Source organism: Cicer arietinum, chromosome 4 (genome assembly GCF_000331145.2).
Source record: "Cicer arietinum cultivar CDC Frontier isolate Library 1 chromosome 4, Cicar.CDCFrontier_v2.0, whole genome shotgun sequence".
In the NCBI taxonomy this organism is placed as follows: domain Eukaryota; kingdom Viridiplantae; phylum Streptophyta; class Magnoliopsida; order Fabales; family Fabaceae; genus Cicer; species Cicer arietinum.
Window position 1 is genome coordinate 43,475,242 of NC_021163.2, and position 18,130 is coordinate 43,493,371.

Genomic DNA, 18,130 nt, shown 5'->3' on the forward strand with positions numbered 1-18,130 from the left:
ACAAAACGTTCTCCATATTTCAAACCTCAAGTTAAAGAATATCTAGAATACTCAAATCCCTAATCAAGCCCAAATCTCAAGCTGAAGGGCCAAAGAAGCACAACTCTACATAAATTTAATTTGGAGCAGTACCAAATGACATATGATAGTCCATTCTCACTCCCATTCATGTTTTCCATCAAACCCAAAAGCAAGAACATTATGGGTATGTCAAGAATGTTTTGGACAAAAATATAAACATGTGTATAATTTATTTTAAAACAAATCTAACACTTGGCTGATGGTCTAATGGATATAGTAAGTTTAAACTAATTATTCAAAGACTCTTATCATCTATAAATTGAAGATCAATTGGACGATGAAGGCAAGAGTTCAATTTACAATCTACCAACACTTGTTTAAGTAAGAACAAGTCACAAACTCTTCAAGCAAACTCCATCTCTCATTACTATATTTGTTGATTGTCATTAATTGAGTTTGTCTTTATTTATCTCAAACAAGTGTTGAGAAGTTTCAAGATCCCAAATACTTTTATCATACACAACATTAGTAACTCAAGTCTATCCTTTATTTTAGATTGAGTGTGTTTGTAAAAATCCTTTCTAGATTGGAAGGTGACTATGAAAATCATTTATAGGTTGAAAGGTGACTGTAAAAGTCCTTCCTATATTGAAAGGTGAAGATTGTAATTGATCAAGGTGTGATCAAGAGAAAATGTGTGAAGGAGAACATTCTAGTTCGGAATCACATTCTGAAAATATCACGGTTATAAGGATTGGACTAGTATGAGTTGGGTGAACCAATTTACTTTTTGTGTGTGATCTTTCTATCACTTATCTTTAATCATTTGCAGACACATATCATACTCCACTACTAACTAATCTGTTTTATTCATTTATAACATACCCAAAACATTCTGGACATTCAGTTTCAACCAAGATTAATCTTGAGTTAATTAAATTAAGCACAAAAATAAAAATAAAAAATTTAAGGGTCACAATTCAAACCCCCTTTCTTTTGATTGACATTGATACTTCAAAGAAGTGGTAAGAACGATCGCCACATATAAGATGAATGATAAGATCTAGTGATGAATCGCCACTAGATATCCTAAAGTCATTTGACTTGTAATTTTCCTTATTCTTCTTCCTTATTTCCAATATTTGGTCCTCATCAGGTACATCCTTAGATACTTTTGAATTACCTCTATGTTATCTTCCTTAAAAATTAGAGTGTCTTGAGTTCCAGTAGACTATCTTGTGAGTCGTTTGACTTCATTGCTTGGTTTTATACAGTCCTTGGCAACAATGAGTCGCATTGTGATGACATTTTTGATAATGAACACTACTGCATTATGAGGATACCAAGCGTTCTTCTTGAACAACTCCCTACTTCCTCTAGAGCCTTAATGAAAGGGGTTCTCATAACCCAGCTGTGATGAGTGATCCGCTATCGCACATGGGTCAAATACAATGGATAAAATATAAATAGAGGTAGTAACTCGAGTCGTTTCACAATGACTTCTGATATAATAATATTAACCGAATTGAAAGTTTAAATTAGAAGGGGGGGTTTTTTAGATTTTTGTTTTAACAGATGAGCAAAATGATTAATCCACTGATTCACGTTTCAAACCTATCACAAATTTTATCAAGGAGTTTAATATCTAATTTGTGACTTTATTCTTATTTGACTATAGAATTGATTAAACAAGGGTAACCAATCCTATGTGAATTCGGTTTCTCTGATTGGATTAAGCATCACAATCATCAAAATATTACAATTAACAATCAAGCATCGCAAAATTATAATTCAAATAAATTAGAAACCGAAACCAAATTATGTCAAATGAATTTAATCGATCCTATTGAAATTCAACTTAAGCAATCATAAATCAATATAATCAAATAAACAGAGATAGAATCATGAAGCTAAATTGACAGTGTAACCTGAATCTCATGGTGTTGATGAAACTCTAAACTCGTGAGTTAATCTTATAAAATTAGCCTTCCATAAAATTAAAATAAAAAGTGTTTATTTCTTGTATCAATCTAAATCCTAAAATTTCATCTGTAGAAAAGAAAGAAAACTCTCAATATATAGTACTCAAAATTGGGCATTAGGGTTTAGAAACAAGTGGCTCATATTTAAAATTATTACAAAAGTTCAGATTACGAAATCTGCAATTTAGGCCTAGTAAAGTTCGACATTTAGCTTTTATTCCAAAACAAAATTTGTAGCTCTAATTTTTAGCTTTCCAATGCCTTCTCGTATGCGTCAATCCGATATCTAGAGCTCAAGTTATAGCCTACAGAGCAAGCATGGGTAAAAAATAATAAAATTATAATTCAATTTCGACCAAAAAGTTTAGAAACAAGCTAAAAAATTATTCTAAGCTATAAATAGCATTTAAAATACCCAAGCTAAAAAGCTAGAAATATGTGTCCAAATACTATGATCAATGAGTCTTGAGTTAGGAATAGTCATGGTTTTTCTTGACCTGGAGTTGATGAAACAAGACCTTATGTGGCCAAGTACCAAGTTCGGAAAATTAGTCTTAATCTTTTGGGAGATGTTGTACATCAATCCCTTCTAGTATTTGTTGATGTGATCAACATAGCCACCTTTTGGTACCACACATTCTATCAGAATCTTGAACATCACCCTGTATCTAGGTTTTAAATGAACTAACTTGGTGTTAAACTAGGCATCTTCAAAAAATTCCTTGTTGATTTTAGAAGACCCAACTCTAGATTCATATTTCTTTTGGTTTGTTGAGTAACTTTGATAGGAAGCCCTAAAACCATACTAGAGACTTCTCTGTCTTTGTTCACATCAACAAACCTCAATAACTCTTTTACTAGAACATTTAGAGCATACAATTGATCTAGGTTAAAGTAGTCGGTTCATCTAATACCAACAAAATCTTTAATGAAGTCGAACTTGTTTTCAACGAGATTTGCAAAATCAATTTGAAGTTCATTGAGAGTATCAAGTTGATCCATATTTCATATTGAATTGAGTGCAGAAGAAATGTTACCGAGGACAAAATAAGATACAAAACTAGAAGTTATAAGAGAATTCAAGAGAGTTTGAGTGAGATTCAAGATTTGAAAAAGAATATCAAAAGTGTTGGAATATACATGATGAGTGAGTGACTTGAATGTTTGTGTTTTTAATAAAATGTTTGAGTTTCCAAAAGAAAATAACAATAACTACCTTGCACACGTTAATACATAAAGGCATCATGTGTTAGAAAATCATTGAACTCACACAATTTTCAAGAAAAATTAATCATATCCATGATAAATTGAATTTTAAGCGACTAAAGGCCGAGGCAAAATTCAATTTATCATAGCCAGAGCATACATATTTATCCAATAAGTGTGTTTACAAGAGGCATCAGTACACAAGGATTCTAGCATTACTCCTTATAAATTGAATGTTTAAATTTTTCTTTATAAAGTTAAATTTGTCTTCAGCAAAGGGTTTTGTAAAAATGTCTGCACACTGATGATTAGTGTCAACAAATTTAATGTCTAAAATACCCTTCTGGACATATCTCTTATGAAGTGATATTTAATCTCTATATGTTTTCCCCTTGAATGTAAAATATGTTTTTTGGTTAAACATATAGAACAAGTATTATTAGTTTAGATTGAACAATTAAATCATCAATATTTGAATTTCTAAGTCATTGTTCGCCTAGTTAGGTAAGATTGAACAGTTAGATTATCAATATTAGAATTTTTAAGTCATTGTTGGTATAATTAGTTAAGACTGAACCGTTGCATCGTTAAAATTATAATTTGTTAGTTATAGTTAGTCAAATTAGTTACATTGAGTTGTTGGATCACTGAAATCGGCTTTTATATGTCACTATTAGTCTAATTAGTTAAGATTGAACCGCTGAATTATCAAAATTATAATTTGATAGTCATAGTTGGTCTAATTAGTTAACATTAAACCGTTAGATCGTTAAAATTAGAATTTCTAAGTCATATTTATTCTAATTAGGTTAGATTGAACAACTTGATCATCAAAATTTGAATTTGATAGTAAAAGTTAGTCTAATTAGTTCACATTGAACCGTTGGATCATTGAAATTAGACTTTCTTACTCTAATTAGTTAAGAAAACACTGTTAGATCAACATAATTAGAATTTTTAAGTCATAGTTAGACTAGTTAGGTTACACTGAATCATTGGATCATTGAAATTGTAATTTGATATTCATTGTTGTCTAATTAGTTAACACTAAACAGTTGGATTATCAAAATTAAAATTTGTAAGTCATAGTTAGTCTAATTAGTTAAGATTGAACTGTTAGATAAATAAAATTATAATTTATAAGTCATAGTTAGTCTAATTTGGTTAGAATAGTCTGTTATATAACTAAAATTGAAATTGTAATTTTTCACATTTTTATTCCAATTAGTTCTATTGGATCACAAACATTAGAATTCAAAGTCATAGTTAATCTAATTTGATAAGATTGATCCGTTGGATAATCAAAATTTATATTTTCTTAAGTCATTGTTAGCTAATTAGTTATATTAAACCGTTGAATGATCATACTTATAGTTTTCAAGTATTTTTAGTGTCATAAGGTTATATTTAACTATTAGTTAGTCCACTTAGCTTATATTGAATTTTAATTAACTATATATATATATATATATATAAATAATTTATCATATTTTGGTTTTTCACAACTTTTAAATAAAATAAGTTTATTATGATACATTTTTTAAATAAAATATAATACATTAATTAATATTTGCTTTTTATCGTTAAGGTACTTGCATTTTCATTTTCTATGATTAATGTTCTTTTAGTTCCTACTAGTGTTTGAAAAACAAACATGTTAGTCGACTCAATTAAAGTACTAGATTAGTGCGTAATTGATTGAGCTAATGAGACACTAACTGAATTATATGATTGTTGACCCGATTAATATTTAAAAACTTTTAAAAATGGGGACAAATAAATTTAATACATAAAAATATATCATAATAAATTTATTTATTTATATGTCTTAAAAAATCAAAATATAATAAGTTACTTATATTTATAAAGTTTCTTAAAAAAATAATGCACGAGTTAACTTCATACAATTGATTATTACTTAAATTGATTGTATATCTATAAATAACATGTAGTAAGGTTTGGTCAAGTGGTTATATCATATAGCTTTGCTTTGTCATTAATTTGATGACATGTAATAAGGTTTGGTCAAGTAGTTATATGATACAACTTTGCCTTTGAAATTATGTCCGAGTCTTGTTCTCACTTTATTTTTTATTTTTTTAAAAATGATTGGGGACCATTCCATTAATTTGATGCTTAAATACATTAAATCTCCATAATTAAAAGTGGAATGAATATACAAATAATAAAAAGCATAAATAAAAAATACAACAAAAATGTTACATAAATAATTAAATATACAAGTTTGATTTTCATCGGTACCATATCATGAACAAATTAACCACAATTATTAGAAGAAGCCAACCTATAATTTTTCCAATTGTACCGAGAGTTATCAATAACATTTTTCCTTGATGAATTTGCATACAATAATAGTTATCAATCTAGTATTCAGATGGCTCTGTATGAGGCTTTGTACGGAAGACGGTATAGGTCTTCAATAGAATGGTTTGAAGCTGGAGAACCTAAACTAGTTAGTCTAGAGTTGATTCAAGATGCCATTGAAAAGGTTAAATTGATTAGAGATCGCTTAGTGTGACAGCTCAAAGTAGACAAAAATCCTATTCTAATAAGAGGCGTCGTCCTTTAGAGTTTTCAGGGGGAGAACATGTATTCCTACGAGTTTCACCAATGAAAGGAGTTTTCCGGTTTGGTAAAAGGGGAAAACTAACTCCAAGGTTCATTGGACCATTTGAACTTTTAGAAAAGGTTGGACCTGTAGCGTATCGCTTGACACTTCCACCGGATCTCTCGGGAGTTCATCCGGTCTTTCATATTTCGATGCTTCAGAAGTATCTTCATGACCCTTCTCATGTGATTAATCATGAAAATATGCAGTTAGATGAGAGTTTATCATACATTGAGCATTCGGTAGCTATATTAGATCGCCAAGTGAGACGTTTACATTCCAAAGATATCGTTTCAATAAAAGTTCTTTGGTGTGATCTGTTCGGTGAAGAAACAACTTGGGAACCCGAAGAAGTCATACGTGCAAAGTACCCACACTTGTTTGAAACTCAAGCTTAGTAGTAGAAAAAAAAAATCCAATAAATTCGAGGACGAATTTTCATAAGAGGAGGAGATTGAAACACTCAGTTTTTTTTTTTTATTTAAAAAAAATATATTAATAATAAATAAATAAATAAATAATTACCCCACCCACACCCATTCTCTTTCTATCTCACTCCTATGCACCTCATTTTTTTTCCACCTCACATTTTTTCCTGTTCTTCTCCTCTTTCTTCTCTCCCTCTCGACAAAACCCCATCTTCCCCACTTTTTTCTTTTTTCCTTCTCCTTGCTTATTCTCACTCCACAACACATAAACTCTCAAATCTTATAATGAATTCAACATTCTCAAGAGCATAATTTCTCATACTTCTACAAGTGATTTTGGATAGGATTTTAGGTTAGGATTTGTGCTCTAAGGAAGAAGAAGGGTACCCATTTCTTGAGAGTTGTTTATTGAGACCCTTTGAGGTAAATACAACTTTTATGCTAATAATGAATCTCTAGGAAATGTAGTTTTGTTTAAAAATCTTATTTTGTGTTTAGAGTAGATTTAAATGATTTTTATGGTTTCTTAGAGTTAGCTAAACTTTATAATAATTTATTTCTAAAGTCTTGAGAGTATATTTGATACTCAGATTTGTCGGCTGATGTCTTACCGGCTACTTTGGAAGTTGTTGGAGAACAAACATAGTCGACTCTCGAAGTCTTTGCCTTATCTATTTAAAAAGAAGTCTGGTCTGGCGTAGGCTAGGCCATAGGTCTCTGTCAGTCAGTCTGACCTATTCTCATCCTTATTTGTAGTCCTATATAGTTGTGTTGATGACTAACAACAGCGATGAACACTGTATGAGCAACAATAGAAATCAAGATATGGTATGAATTTATAATTAAAAATAATTTTCTATTTAGTGAATGTGTAATATAAAAAATAGTATGGAATTGGATGGAATAGTTGTGTAACACCCCGTTTTTCAAAGCGAGGGTATATTTTTTTTTTCTAAAAGTAATTAAAAACGAACAAAGAAATAAATCAGGAAATGCTTTTGGATAAATAATTGAGTCATTATAATTTACGCAGCGGAAAAGTTTCTTCAATTATAAATCCAAAACATTTTTACATAACATCAAATGGTACATGGGACCCATCCAAAGATGATATCAAACTGATAATATTTGTATAAGTACAGTTTTCCAAAACTAAAATATTCCAAACCAAAAAGAAGGACCCCTAGTCCCTATACATCATCCTAATCTGATCATCCTACCAAAAAACTATACACCCTGAGTAATCTCCACGCGCCCCGTGAGATCCTCCTAACGTGACAGCAGTCAAGCGTTCCCATCTCCATCCCTGTCCGTAGGGTACGAACCGGTAGGGCCGTCCTGACTCTCATCTGAGGGCAAAGCCCAGATTTCCACAATAGTGTAAAGGGTCACCAACCAGAAAATAACAGTTAACACATAGCAATTAAGTTTTTGAATGCTCAAAACAACTTTTCAACTAAGCATGCACCTTAACAGGATTTTCAATATGCGAAAAGTTCATACAGTACATTGCCAATGAAAATGAAGGTAAAATGCAGTTCTCGATCTCCTAATTAACACATGATAAAACAAGACATGGATAGATTCATGAGCAATTAATCATACAACTAAAAATGAGGATTTTCACTGAGCCAATCGATTGGGCAATCGATTGGGGTGAAGATTTTTAATGAAAATAGAATCCTGGGCTGAATCAATCGATTTGGCAATCGATTGACAGGATAACGGAGCCCCTGACTTAATACCAATCGATTTCCAAATCGATTTCCTGAAGGTTTTTAGTGAAATTTTGAACTCTGGCTTGATTCAATCGATTGGGCAATCGATTGACAGGATAGCTGAGCCCCTGACTTAATGGCCAATCGATTGGGCAATCGATTTCGAAAGGGATTTTCAAAAAAACTGATTACAAAATCGATTGGCTAATCGATTTTGTTCATTTGGCCAAGCCCCTGACTTAATACCAATCGATTGGGAAATCGATTTCCCTGATCATTTTTCCAAAAATTCATGAATTAACCTAAGTCATTCCTAATCAAGTTCACAACTTAACACTTAGCAATTTCTACGCGATTACCACGGCAATTGGGATCTCGATAACCATCATACTTACACACAATAATCAACACATAACACTTAGCATTTTCAACGCAATTAACACGATAAATCAAATTCAAATCACTCAATCATAAAACTCAATCAAACACGACTCGTGTGCCAAGCACCCTAATGCAATGCGTATATGCCAAAATGCATGGACTCGGAATTCCAAACCAAAACCCTCCTCGAAGGGCCGTAAATCATAATTGTACCGCCTATCGCAGGCCAAAGTACCAATTACCGAGGTGCCACCTATCACGGGTCAGCACGATTTACTAAAATGCGTAAATCATAAACGTACCACCTATCACGGGTCAGTACAGTTTACCGAGGTGTCACCTATCACGGGTCAACACGATTTACTAAAAGAAAAAGCGGGAATCGTAAACGTACCGCCTATCACAGACCAGTACTGTTTACCTAGGTGCCACCTATCACGGGTCAGCACAATTCACCAAAAATGTAAATCGTAAATGTACCACCTATCACGGGTCAGTACAGTTTACCAAGGTGTCACCTATCACGGGTCAACACGATTTACTAAATAGTAACTCGTAAACGTACCACCTATCACGGGTCAGTACAGTTTACCAAGGTGTCACCTATCACGGGTCAACACGAATTACTAAATAGTAAATCGTAAACGTACAACCTATCACGGGTCAGTACAGTTTACCAAGGTGTCACCTATCACGGGTCGACACAATTTACCAAATGAAATGCATGAGCATACACAGACTCCATTCACAACAATCGTTAAGCAAATGCAGATATTAAAAGATTCCCCATTTTTAATACCCATTTAACTTAAACGACTTTCAAACAACATTAATTAAATAAGTCATTAAGAGATTCCCCGTTCTTAATACCGATTTAACTTAATGATTTTCAAAACAAAACGTTAAGCAAACAGTCATATTAAGAGATTCCCCATTCTTAATATACTTTTGACTTAAACGATTTTCTCGCAAAACATTCAGTAAACGAGTCATTAAGAGATTCCCCATTCTTAATACTCATTTACCGAAACGATTTTCAAAAACGATAGTTAAGTAACCGAGACATTAAGAGATTCCCCATTCTCAACGCCCAGTTAACTTAAACATTTTCCTCAAATACACATTAAGTAAACCGAGGTATTAAAAGATTCCCCATTTTTAATACTCGTTTAACTCTAATGGTTTTCAAATTCCACAGAAACAAATTCAAACATACTTTCACATTCAAACCATAATTCACAACAACCACACCAATTAACAAACATCAAGTACGAACACACCAAATACAACGAACACAAATCACGCAACATAACACCCAGATACATCAAATTTCATTTACCACGAAACATTCATCACTATAAACAAAACCTAACTCTAAGGTTTTTACCCATAACGCACTAGTTTCGTTTTTCCCCAAATCGATACATTTAACCCTAACAAATTCCTTCCCACACAACTACAGATAAGTCCCTAATGCAAGCTAGAAGTTTGGAAGGAGCCCTTACCTCAACGTTAGCTTTAACGCGCGTTTCCGGTACCGCGAGTAATTCCGGTAAAATCTCCGCTCGCAACGCCGCTTCCAAATTAGTTCACTAGCACCGTAGCGTGGTGGTGAGCAACTTTCCCTTCTATCTCTTCGAGAAATGAGGTTTGGATCTAGAAGAAACAGAGGGGTTTGTGTTTGGATCTCAAAACCGTTTTTCTTCGTTTTCGAATCAAAGAGGAAGAGTGGAGTTGCGAAAACCTTGATCTAACTCACACCCAACCTTGGGTCACTAGTTTTGAAGGAAAGGAAGCAACGAAAACGAAAAATGGAGAAGGATGGATTTTTGGGTTGCTTGCGTGAGGCTCAGAGGAAGGAGATGGAAATTTTAGAATTTCCTTCCTTTGTTTTTCTTTCCTTTGTTTTTCCTTTCTTCCTTTTTATACTATTTTCTTTTCCTTTTCCTTCCTTCTAGTTTTCCTTTCTTTTTCCCTCCAAACAAACATATATAAATATAATAAATATAACTTAACAAATATCTCAAAATCTAGATATTTATTAAATTACCGTTTCACCCGAAACGCCTTAAATTCTCCGTAAAGGATTTTCCGCAGTTAAATTCAATTTATTTATCGACGAGAAATTCTAATTGGCATCGAAATATCTTTTTGATTATAAAACTCCAAAATATTATTAACTTTGGCTTAAAAGCCTCCGAGCCAAAATCCAAAATATACCAAAAATACATAAAAGGGTACTTTAAAATTATGGGTCTTACATTACTCCCCCCCTAAAATTAGTTTCGTCCTCGAAACTATGCATCGATAAATAACTCTGGGTGTTGTTCCCTCATCTTGCTCTCCAGTTCCCAAGTCGCATCTCCAGTAATTGGGTTCCAGATCACCTTGACCAACGAAACATCCTTGGTCCTCAACCGCTTAATCTTCCTGTCATCAATTCTCACGGGTGGTACTTCGAACGACAGGTTATCCTTTAGCTGGATTGTGTCTGGTTCGATCACGTGAGATGGATCTGCGAGATATTTCCTCAACTGCGACACATGAAACACGTCATGGATATTGGACAGTATCGGAGGTAATAGTGTGGCTTGGAGGATAATGTTTTGGGTTTTAGATTTGTATGAGAAGGAAATATGGGATACCCCACACATACGTAAGAAGTTTGAAAATTATTCGATGTAACTCTTTATTTATACTCCTACCCTCACACTTTATACAAAGTATCCATTTTATTTTATTTTATTTAAATATTCTTTTTACCCTCACTAAATTCAACTCATGTTTTAAAAAATTTGATTATTGTGTACCGAAAAACTTTTTTCAAATGTGTTTTAATAGGATTCAGGGTTTAAACCCTAAACTCTAACCTTCGTGTACTGAGAAATTTTTTTTTTCAAATTTTCTAGCACACATCTATTTTCGAAAATTTGAAGTTTGTGTACAAAAAAACTTGACAAATGTTTCTCGATATACAAATATATTTTTTGTGTACCGGAAAACTTTTTTCAAATTCTCTAGTATAAAGTTCAAATTTTTTTAAAAACATGTGTTCAAGAAAACTTGTTTTTAAGTTTTTGAGAAATTTAATGAGATAAAAAAATAAAAAAAAATAGAAAAAAAATAGATAGTTTGTATAAAATGTGGAATAGAAGTATAAGTATGGGGTACAGGTATTATTTTTGAGAAGTTTTTTGATGGTTTCACGACAACTTCTTGTTGCGAGTGACTTAATGTACAAATTGGTATCTTTTGAGTTTCTGAATTATTACAAGCAATGCATCGAATATTTAAAGTTTAAAGAGCTCAACATTACATCGTAAGTTTGTACCATTTCTTTTACTAAACAAAATTCATTTTATTTTTTACTTTTATCAACATTTACTAAAAGAAATTAATAACATTAACAAATGAAATAGTAATATGAGGCTCATATTCAATTTATTCTTGAAACGGTCAATTAAAATGGGATTCAAGTAATATGTACTTAAAAACTATCAAGGTAATACAGAAATTTCTAAATTTGTCAATGTTTGTCATATATAATTACACAGGTTGGATGTGCCGAAATTTCTATGCTTACCATCAGCTCTTACTAGGAAACTTGGTTCGGGAGCTGCTTGATGAGAAGAGTTTTAATTTTGGCTTTTTCCAGGAACTAGAAAATAAAGGAATGATGCATGCCTTCGTTCCTTCGACCGATGTGCACGAATTCTATGAGATTATCTCTGTAATAGTTTCATCACAACATGAAATCAAACAAATCAGAGCTGGTCGCTACTAAAGCAAGCGCCCTCTCTAAAAAACAAAAATTTTATTTAAGAAAAAGACCTTGAATATTTTGTTAGTTAAGAAAGAAGGTTTCACATTTTAATATTTTTAAAACTAATTTTGATAAAATTTTATATAAATTAAATAAAATATTTTGTTTTTATTACAAATTATTCAATACACTAAATTGGTTAATTAAGACAGTATAGATTATGGATTTAGGCCTCTCTAAAAAAAACAAAATTTTTATTTAAGAAAAGGACCTCAAATATTTTGTTAGTTAAGAAAAAAGGTCTCACATTTTAATATTTTTAAAACTAATTTTGATAAAATTTTATTTATTACAAATTATTCAATACTTATCTCAGTACAACTAAATTGGTTAATTAAGACAGTAGACATGAGAGAAATATTAATTATAAATTGAATAATCATGAGATAAAAAGTGAGTACATCATTCATATGAGAAATACTAGTTATAAATTGAAAGATCATGAGACAAATAATGAACATATCGTTAACATGAGTTATAGTGAACATATTGTTAACATGAGTTGTAGTGAACATATTGTTAAGGTGAGTTGCAGTGAACATATTGTTAACATGAATTGTTGGAGTGGTACAATATATACACATTATTTTCTTCTTCAACTAAAATATGGAAAATTTTAAATGAGTTCCTGATGTTGCCGTAAAACCATTATGTAGTAATTATTAAATAAATAAAATGATAAACATATGTTGCCATAAAACCATTTTGTTAAAAAAAATGTATATAATTATTAAATAAAATATTAATAATTTATTTATTAAAATTTAAAAAAGCATTATCTAGTAATTTCGCTTTAGCATTATCATAACGTGTTGGGTGGACTCTGAAACAAATGATAAACATTCTAAAAAGGAGAAGTGCATCGTGAAAAAAATCAAGTGTCTTGATCAAAAAGTCATGACAAAAAAGATGCGGAGGAAAGGAAAACACAAGGGATTATTGTTTTGATTAAAGGTATTATATTTGTATATGTGTGTCTGCAAATGACTTGTAAAGTGACATGCTCACAAGATAATTCTGATCGAACTCTAAACTGTAAAAACTGGTGCTAATTCGCATAGGAGCTGTTAGGTTCAGGTTTCTGTTCGATACTGGTTTTGAATAAAAATGGTTCCCATTAGGTCTCCTCACAATTCTTGTACGGACCAATTAAATTGCATGTTAGATAGATATGAAGAACATTTTTTATCTCAGTTCCTACTCAATAGTGCAAAAATCAGATAAACGAAAATGGGATGATTAGAATTAATTTGATAGAATATGAGCCAGAATGAGTGGTATTTTTATTTTTATTTTAAACTTGAATGAATCAGTGCTCTCAACATCTTTTTCTTATCAAACAACCACCCTTTAACGTTTTGCATGAAGCTTTTTTCCAGGGTTTGTAGCACTACTCAATGATTAAGGAAGTAATACGAAAAAAATATAATTACTTCGTCATTCATAAAACATACAGAAGTTGTGACGTGCCTCTCCTACGTAGAGTTTCTTATCTGGTCTTAACATAACGTAGACACTTGAAGAGCCTATAGTCCTCGGAGGTGGCCACTCCCTAGTGCCAATTCGGAAACACCTTATCTTCGTAAACATTGTTGCCATATATTTCCTTTGTAGCTCCATTACAAAATCCTGGTATATTATGGAATGTGATTGCACTCTCAACTTGCGTATGCGAAACTTCCATTGTACATGGTTGGTTTTAAAAAAAATCAAATCATATCCATTTTAAAACCAATATATGGATTTAGATTTATAACTAAATCCATTATTTGGTTTAAAACCAATTATAAAATTGGTTATGGTTAAATAACTGACTTTTAATTAAACAACCAGTTTCGAAAAATTTATTTTAAAATCAATTTTTATTTTTTTTTCGAGAAATAATTTTTTTTGAAACTTTTTCGATAAAAAATAATTTATAGTTTTTCTAATTAAAAAAAAAATCGATTTTTTCGATAAATTTTTTTGAAACTTTTCTCAACAAATTTTTTTAAAAAAAAATTCAATTTAAATTTTTCTGAGAAAAAAAAAAAGTTTTTTAATTTTCTTATATTATTACAAAAAAAATAAATTTAAAATTTTTTTCAAAAATCTCAAAATTAACAAAATATTAGGGCCTATGAGCCCCTCTCTTAAGCCTACAAAAAATAATGAAATTATAAGTGGAGACTTCAAAAAAATTGGCTTGATATTAGAGGCTTAGTAAAAAAAATTTAAAGGAGACTTTGGAGTTTAGAATTTTTTTGACAACTCTGGTAATAAGTAATCGATTAAATGAAATTAGTAATATCTCAATAAAATTAGTAATATCTCAATAAAATTAGTAATAAATTATTGAAAACGTTGTCAAAAGGTGGAAGGTCAGTAGAGTGATGGCAAAATCGGAATTGTTTTAGAATTTTTGAGATTTAAGATTTTTGGGAGTTAAGTGGATAAAAATCGGATAAAAATCAAATTCAAATATAAAACATAAGTCCGTATACAACCGGTTCATAAAAAAACCGACTTATAACCATGTAATTTTAACCGGATATTTAAAATAAATTTAAATCCGGTTTTGGATTTGGGCCACATTACCGGATTTGTTGCACAGCCCTAGATGTAAGTAGAAAATTCTTTCTGCTTTTGCAATATTTTCTGCAGAAAGCAGTTTCTTAGCATAAACTGACATAAAGATCTTCAGCTCTTTTGATAACAATCTCGGCAATTCCTTCCCTTTTGGAAGTTTCAAAAGCAATACTTTCTGTACAAATACCATCTGTCAGCTTCCAAGTAGGTTTTGTTTGTCCATCAATGCAAGTGGTGCCCATTGCTTTGTGCACAGTGTTCTTGATGTTAAGCGGCAAGGTAAATATTTCGTGCAAGTGAGTAGATACAATACCTAGACAGCCAATACTATCAAGAGTTTCAATGATGCTGCCTGCAATACAAGTCCCTTTTGCAGCTTCTGTTCCTCGGCATATTTCATCAACAAGCACAAGGCTCCTTTGGGTGGTTCTAGTAATGATGGATCGAAGTTCAGACATCTCCACCTGTAACAGATAATAAGAACAATAGGAAGTAAGGTACTTATGAAATTTCAATTCCATAAAGCAACAGAAAACAATATAGTTTTAAGGAAAATACATAAGGCATGGGACAACTATTTAACTTTCACGAAAATTATGTTGACTCCCGAGGTTTCATAATTATTGATTCTAGTTTTGGATATCACACTACATAATTTTACAGTAGGCTGTACGGCGGAATGAAAAGGATGTCCCTGCAGATTCTGTTAGATTGATACTGGAAGGCGGTTATTGAAAATTTATCAAGTTTCAACGGAGACTAGAGTAGGATTCATGTTACAAGAACCATAATCATAAATTTCCTCCAACTCCTTTCTGCCCCCACTTTTCGAAATGGAAGAATCATGTGACTTCAACTGCTGTCAGACCCCGGGGATGTTTTTCATTTGCTGGATTTTGCTTCATCAAATTGCTCGTTGTCTTTTGACGCTTTCGAGGAGAGGTCATAATTAGGATTTTCAGTTTGGGATTATTTTCTTGTTATTTTGGAAATTTATCCTATTTTTAGATTATCATAAACTCATAATAGGATTTGTTATCATTATGTTTGATTTGTTATTATTTATTTATGGTGTTTGGCTTTATTGGGTCCATATATGGACTTTGGATATATAAACTTTTAGATAATTTTAATGAATAATTTAACATATAGTGTCCTTCAAATTTTCTTAAGTTAAGTTTAGAGTACTCCAAGGTCAGTGCCTACAGGAACACTTTATAATAAAGAGAGTACCCTACCAAAAAGAACATTTTTGGATACTTGGTTTTGCATCATCGGTACAGCCTGACTGGTCGAATGCAAAATTTTATACACAATGAAGCAATCAACATTATATGATATGATTTAAGGGCAAAGAATGAAACAATAGCAAACCTGAAATGAACTTTTGTGATCAGCTGGACTATCATATGACTTCGTATGAAGCATGATGGAGTCAAAATATGGAATCAGAGCTGATTCAGCACGAACCGTAAGTCCACATATCCCAAGTAGTGCAGCAGCACAAATTGACCGAAGCAAACTTGATTTACCACCACCATTTGCTCCTGTCAATAGAAACAATGATTGCATATCAATAGTATTATGCACAGCGCCTCCTTCTGCCAAGTTGAACAAATATGGTAATAAACCAACTATCTTCATCTCACAGTTTTTGTCCGGCGGCTTCCCATCCTGCAACAACAGATCAACAAAGCTCATTCATCGCATTATGAATCCAAACAAGTTAGTAATAAACAACAGATAGCAAATGGATGATAGGCTAGAACACACTAAATATTACTCATCAACATAAATGTTCCCTGGAAGACATAGTTTAAAAACAACCACCTCACATAATGTCAGTCAGCCCTCTTGGAAGAAAATACTTGGCTACAACTCTTTACAAAAAGAGTTATATGTACTTGAGTTCATATTTGTCACTAACAAATATCAACTAATTAATTCAGCTCCATTGCTATGAAGTATGAAGAACATTAGTATCTCCCTATTTCATCAGATGGTAAAGTTATTGCACTTCATTTCACTGTGCAAATTATCCATCCTTTGTCTGGTATATAGAACTCAATCTGATGGGATCACAATCTACATCCAAAGCCAAATTCAGCACTATTGACATATACAGTAATAACTTCACTTTGACTGTGATCATTACTTACATGTTAGAGGCATATGAAGATGCAGGTAAGCAGCATGGTTCTAAGGGGATAGCTCACACAAATCGCAGGAATAGAATGCTAACTAATCTTACAAAAAATTCTGACTTTTTGATCTAGTTAAATATGATAAATTTGTGATTTGCTGTTTTTGTTTTTGCCAAAACCAAGGGAACTTTTGAGAATGCTTAAAATGATAACTAGTAATATAAAACGATGCTTCGTCAAAGGTGGAATTCATAATGGTAGACAAGTGCTTCACACATTGATTGCACGTGTTGTAACTATTACAATTCTGTTATAGTTACTAAGTACTTGTCAGTTACAATTTGGTTACAGCTTGTTAAGCCAACAAAGACCGCATTTCTAACTAGCTCTAACAACTTTAAATGTGAAACAAGAATCAGAGTCGGCTATAATATCAATTTTTGCGAGGCCATTATCATTTCTCAGTACTTTTTCTCATATTCTATCACTTCCTATTATTTTCTCTCTGAAATCAGACACTAATGTTGTATAATGAACATGTTTCAATCCTGAATCATGATTTCACCAATGCATCCATTTCAAGCAAGTGAAAAAAAATAAAGGGATCTAGAAAAATCTAATGATTGATTAGGATTTCATGGTCTCTAGGACCATATTAATGCAATAGCCCCTTGCCGAATGAGAAATGCTTATCATAAAAGAGGCGTTGTCGAAATTGATCATTCCAATGTAGTTCAAAGATGTACTATTAATGGAGAATTGTGAATAATCAGAAGCAAACACTAAAACAATTAATTGTCCCCCTCCGATTATGATATAACCAACAAAAGACACATATTTTCTCACAAATTAGGAACATCTTACATATATTCATAAGTTTATATTTTTATGATAAAACATAGTGTTTAGGAAAATGACATGAATAACAGAACAATACCAGCAAGGAAAAATAAGTTCTGTAAACAGAACAATAGATCAGAAACAAAATAAATAATCAATGGACCACTTTATCCAAATGAGAAACCCTTTCAAATTGCAACATTGGCATTTAATGGTTTTTCCAATTTAATATAAAAAGCTCGTCAAAATGCAGCAAAAGTAAGACAAAACTAATGCTATGCAATTGGCTAAAGAGAAATGAAGTGACAAGTTATAAATTATATTAATATAAGTTGCTATTGGAATATTAAAATTCTAATAATCTAATTAGTAGTATAATTAGGCAAAAAA

General features: G+C 31.7%; 1 protein-coding gene across 1 annotated transcript; it reads right to left on the reverse strand.

The window, feature by feature from the left end:
• Nucleotides 1-14,627: 14,627 nt before the first annotated feature.
• Nucleotides 14,628-18,083, reverse strand: LOC101503397 (DNA mismatch repair protein MSH1, mitochondrial-like). Its single transcript, XM_027333424.2, has 2 exons — nucleotides 16,131-18,083; nucleotides 14,628-15,220 (listed from the first exon to the last, which is right to left on the reverse strand). Exons 1-2 carry the CDS (start codon nucleotides 16,455-16,457, stop codon nucleotides 14,843-14,845), a joined length of 705 nt encoding a protein of 234 aa, XP_027189225.1. The 5' UTR covers nucleotides 16,458-18,083; the 3' UTR covers nucleotides 14,628-14,842.
• Nucleotides 18,084-18,130: the final 47 nt, after the last annotated feature.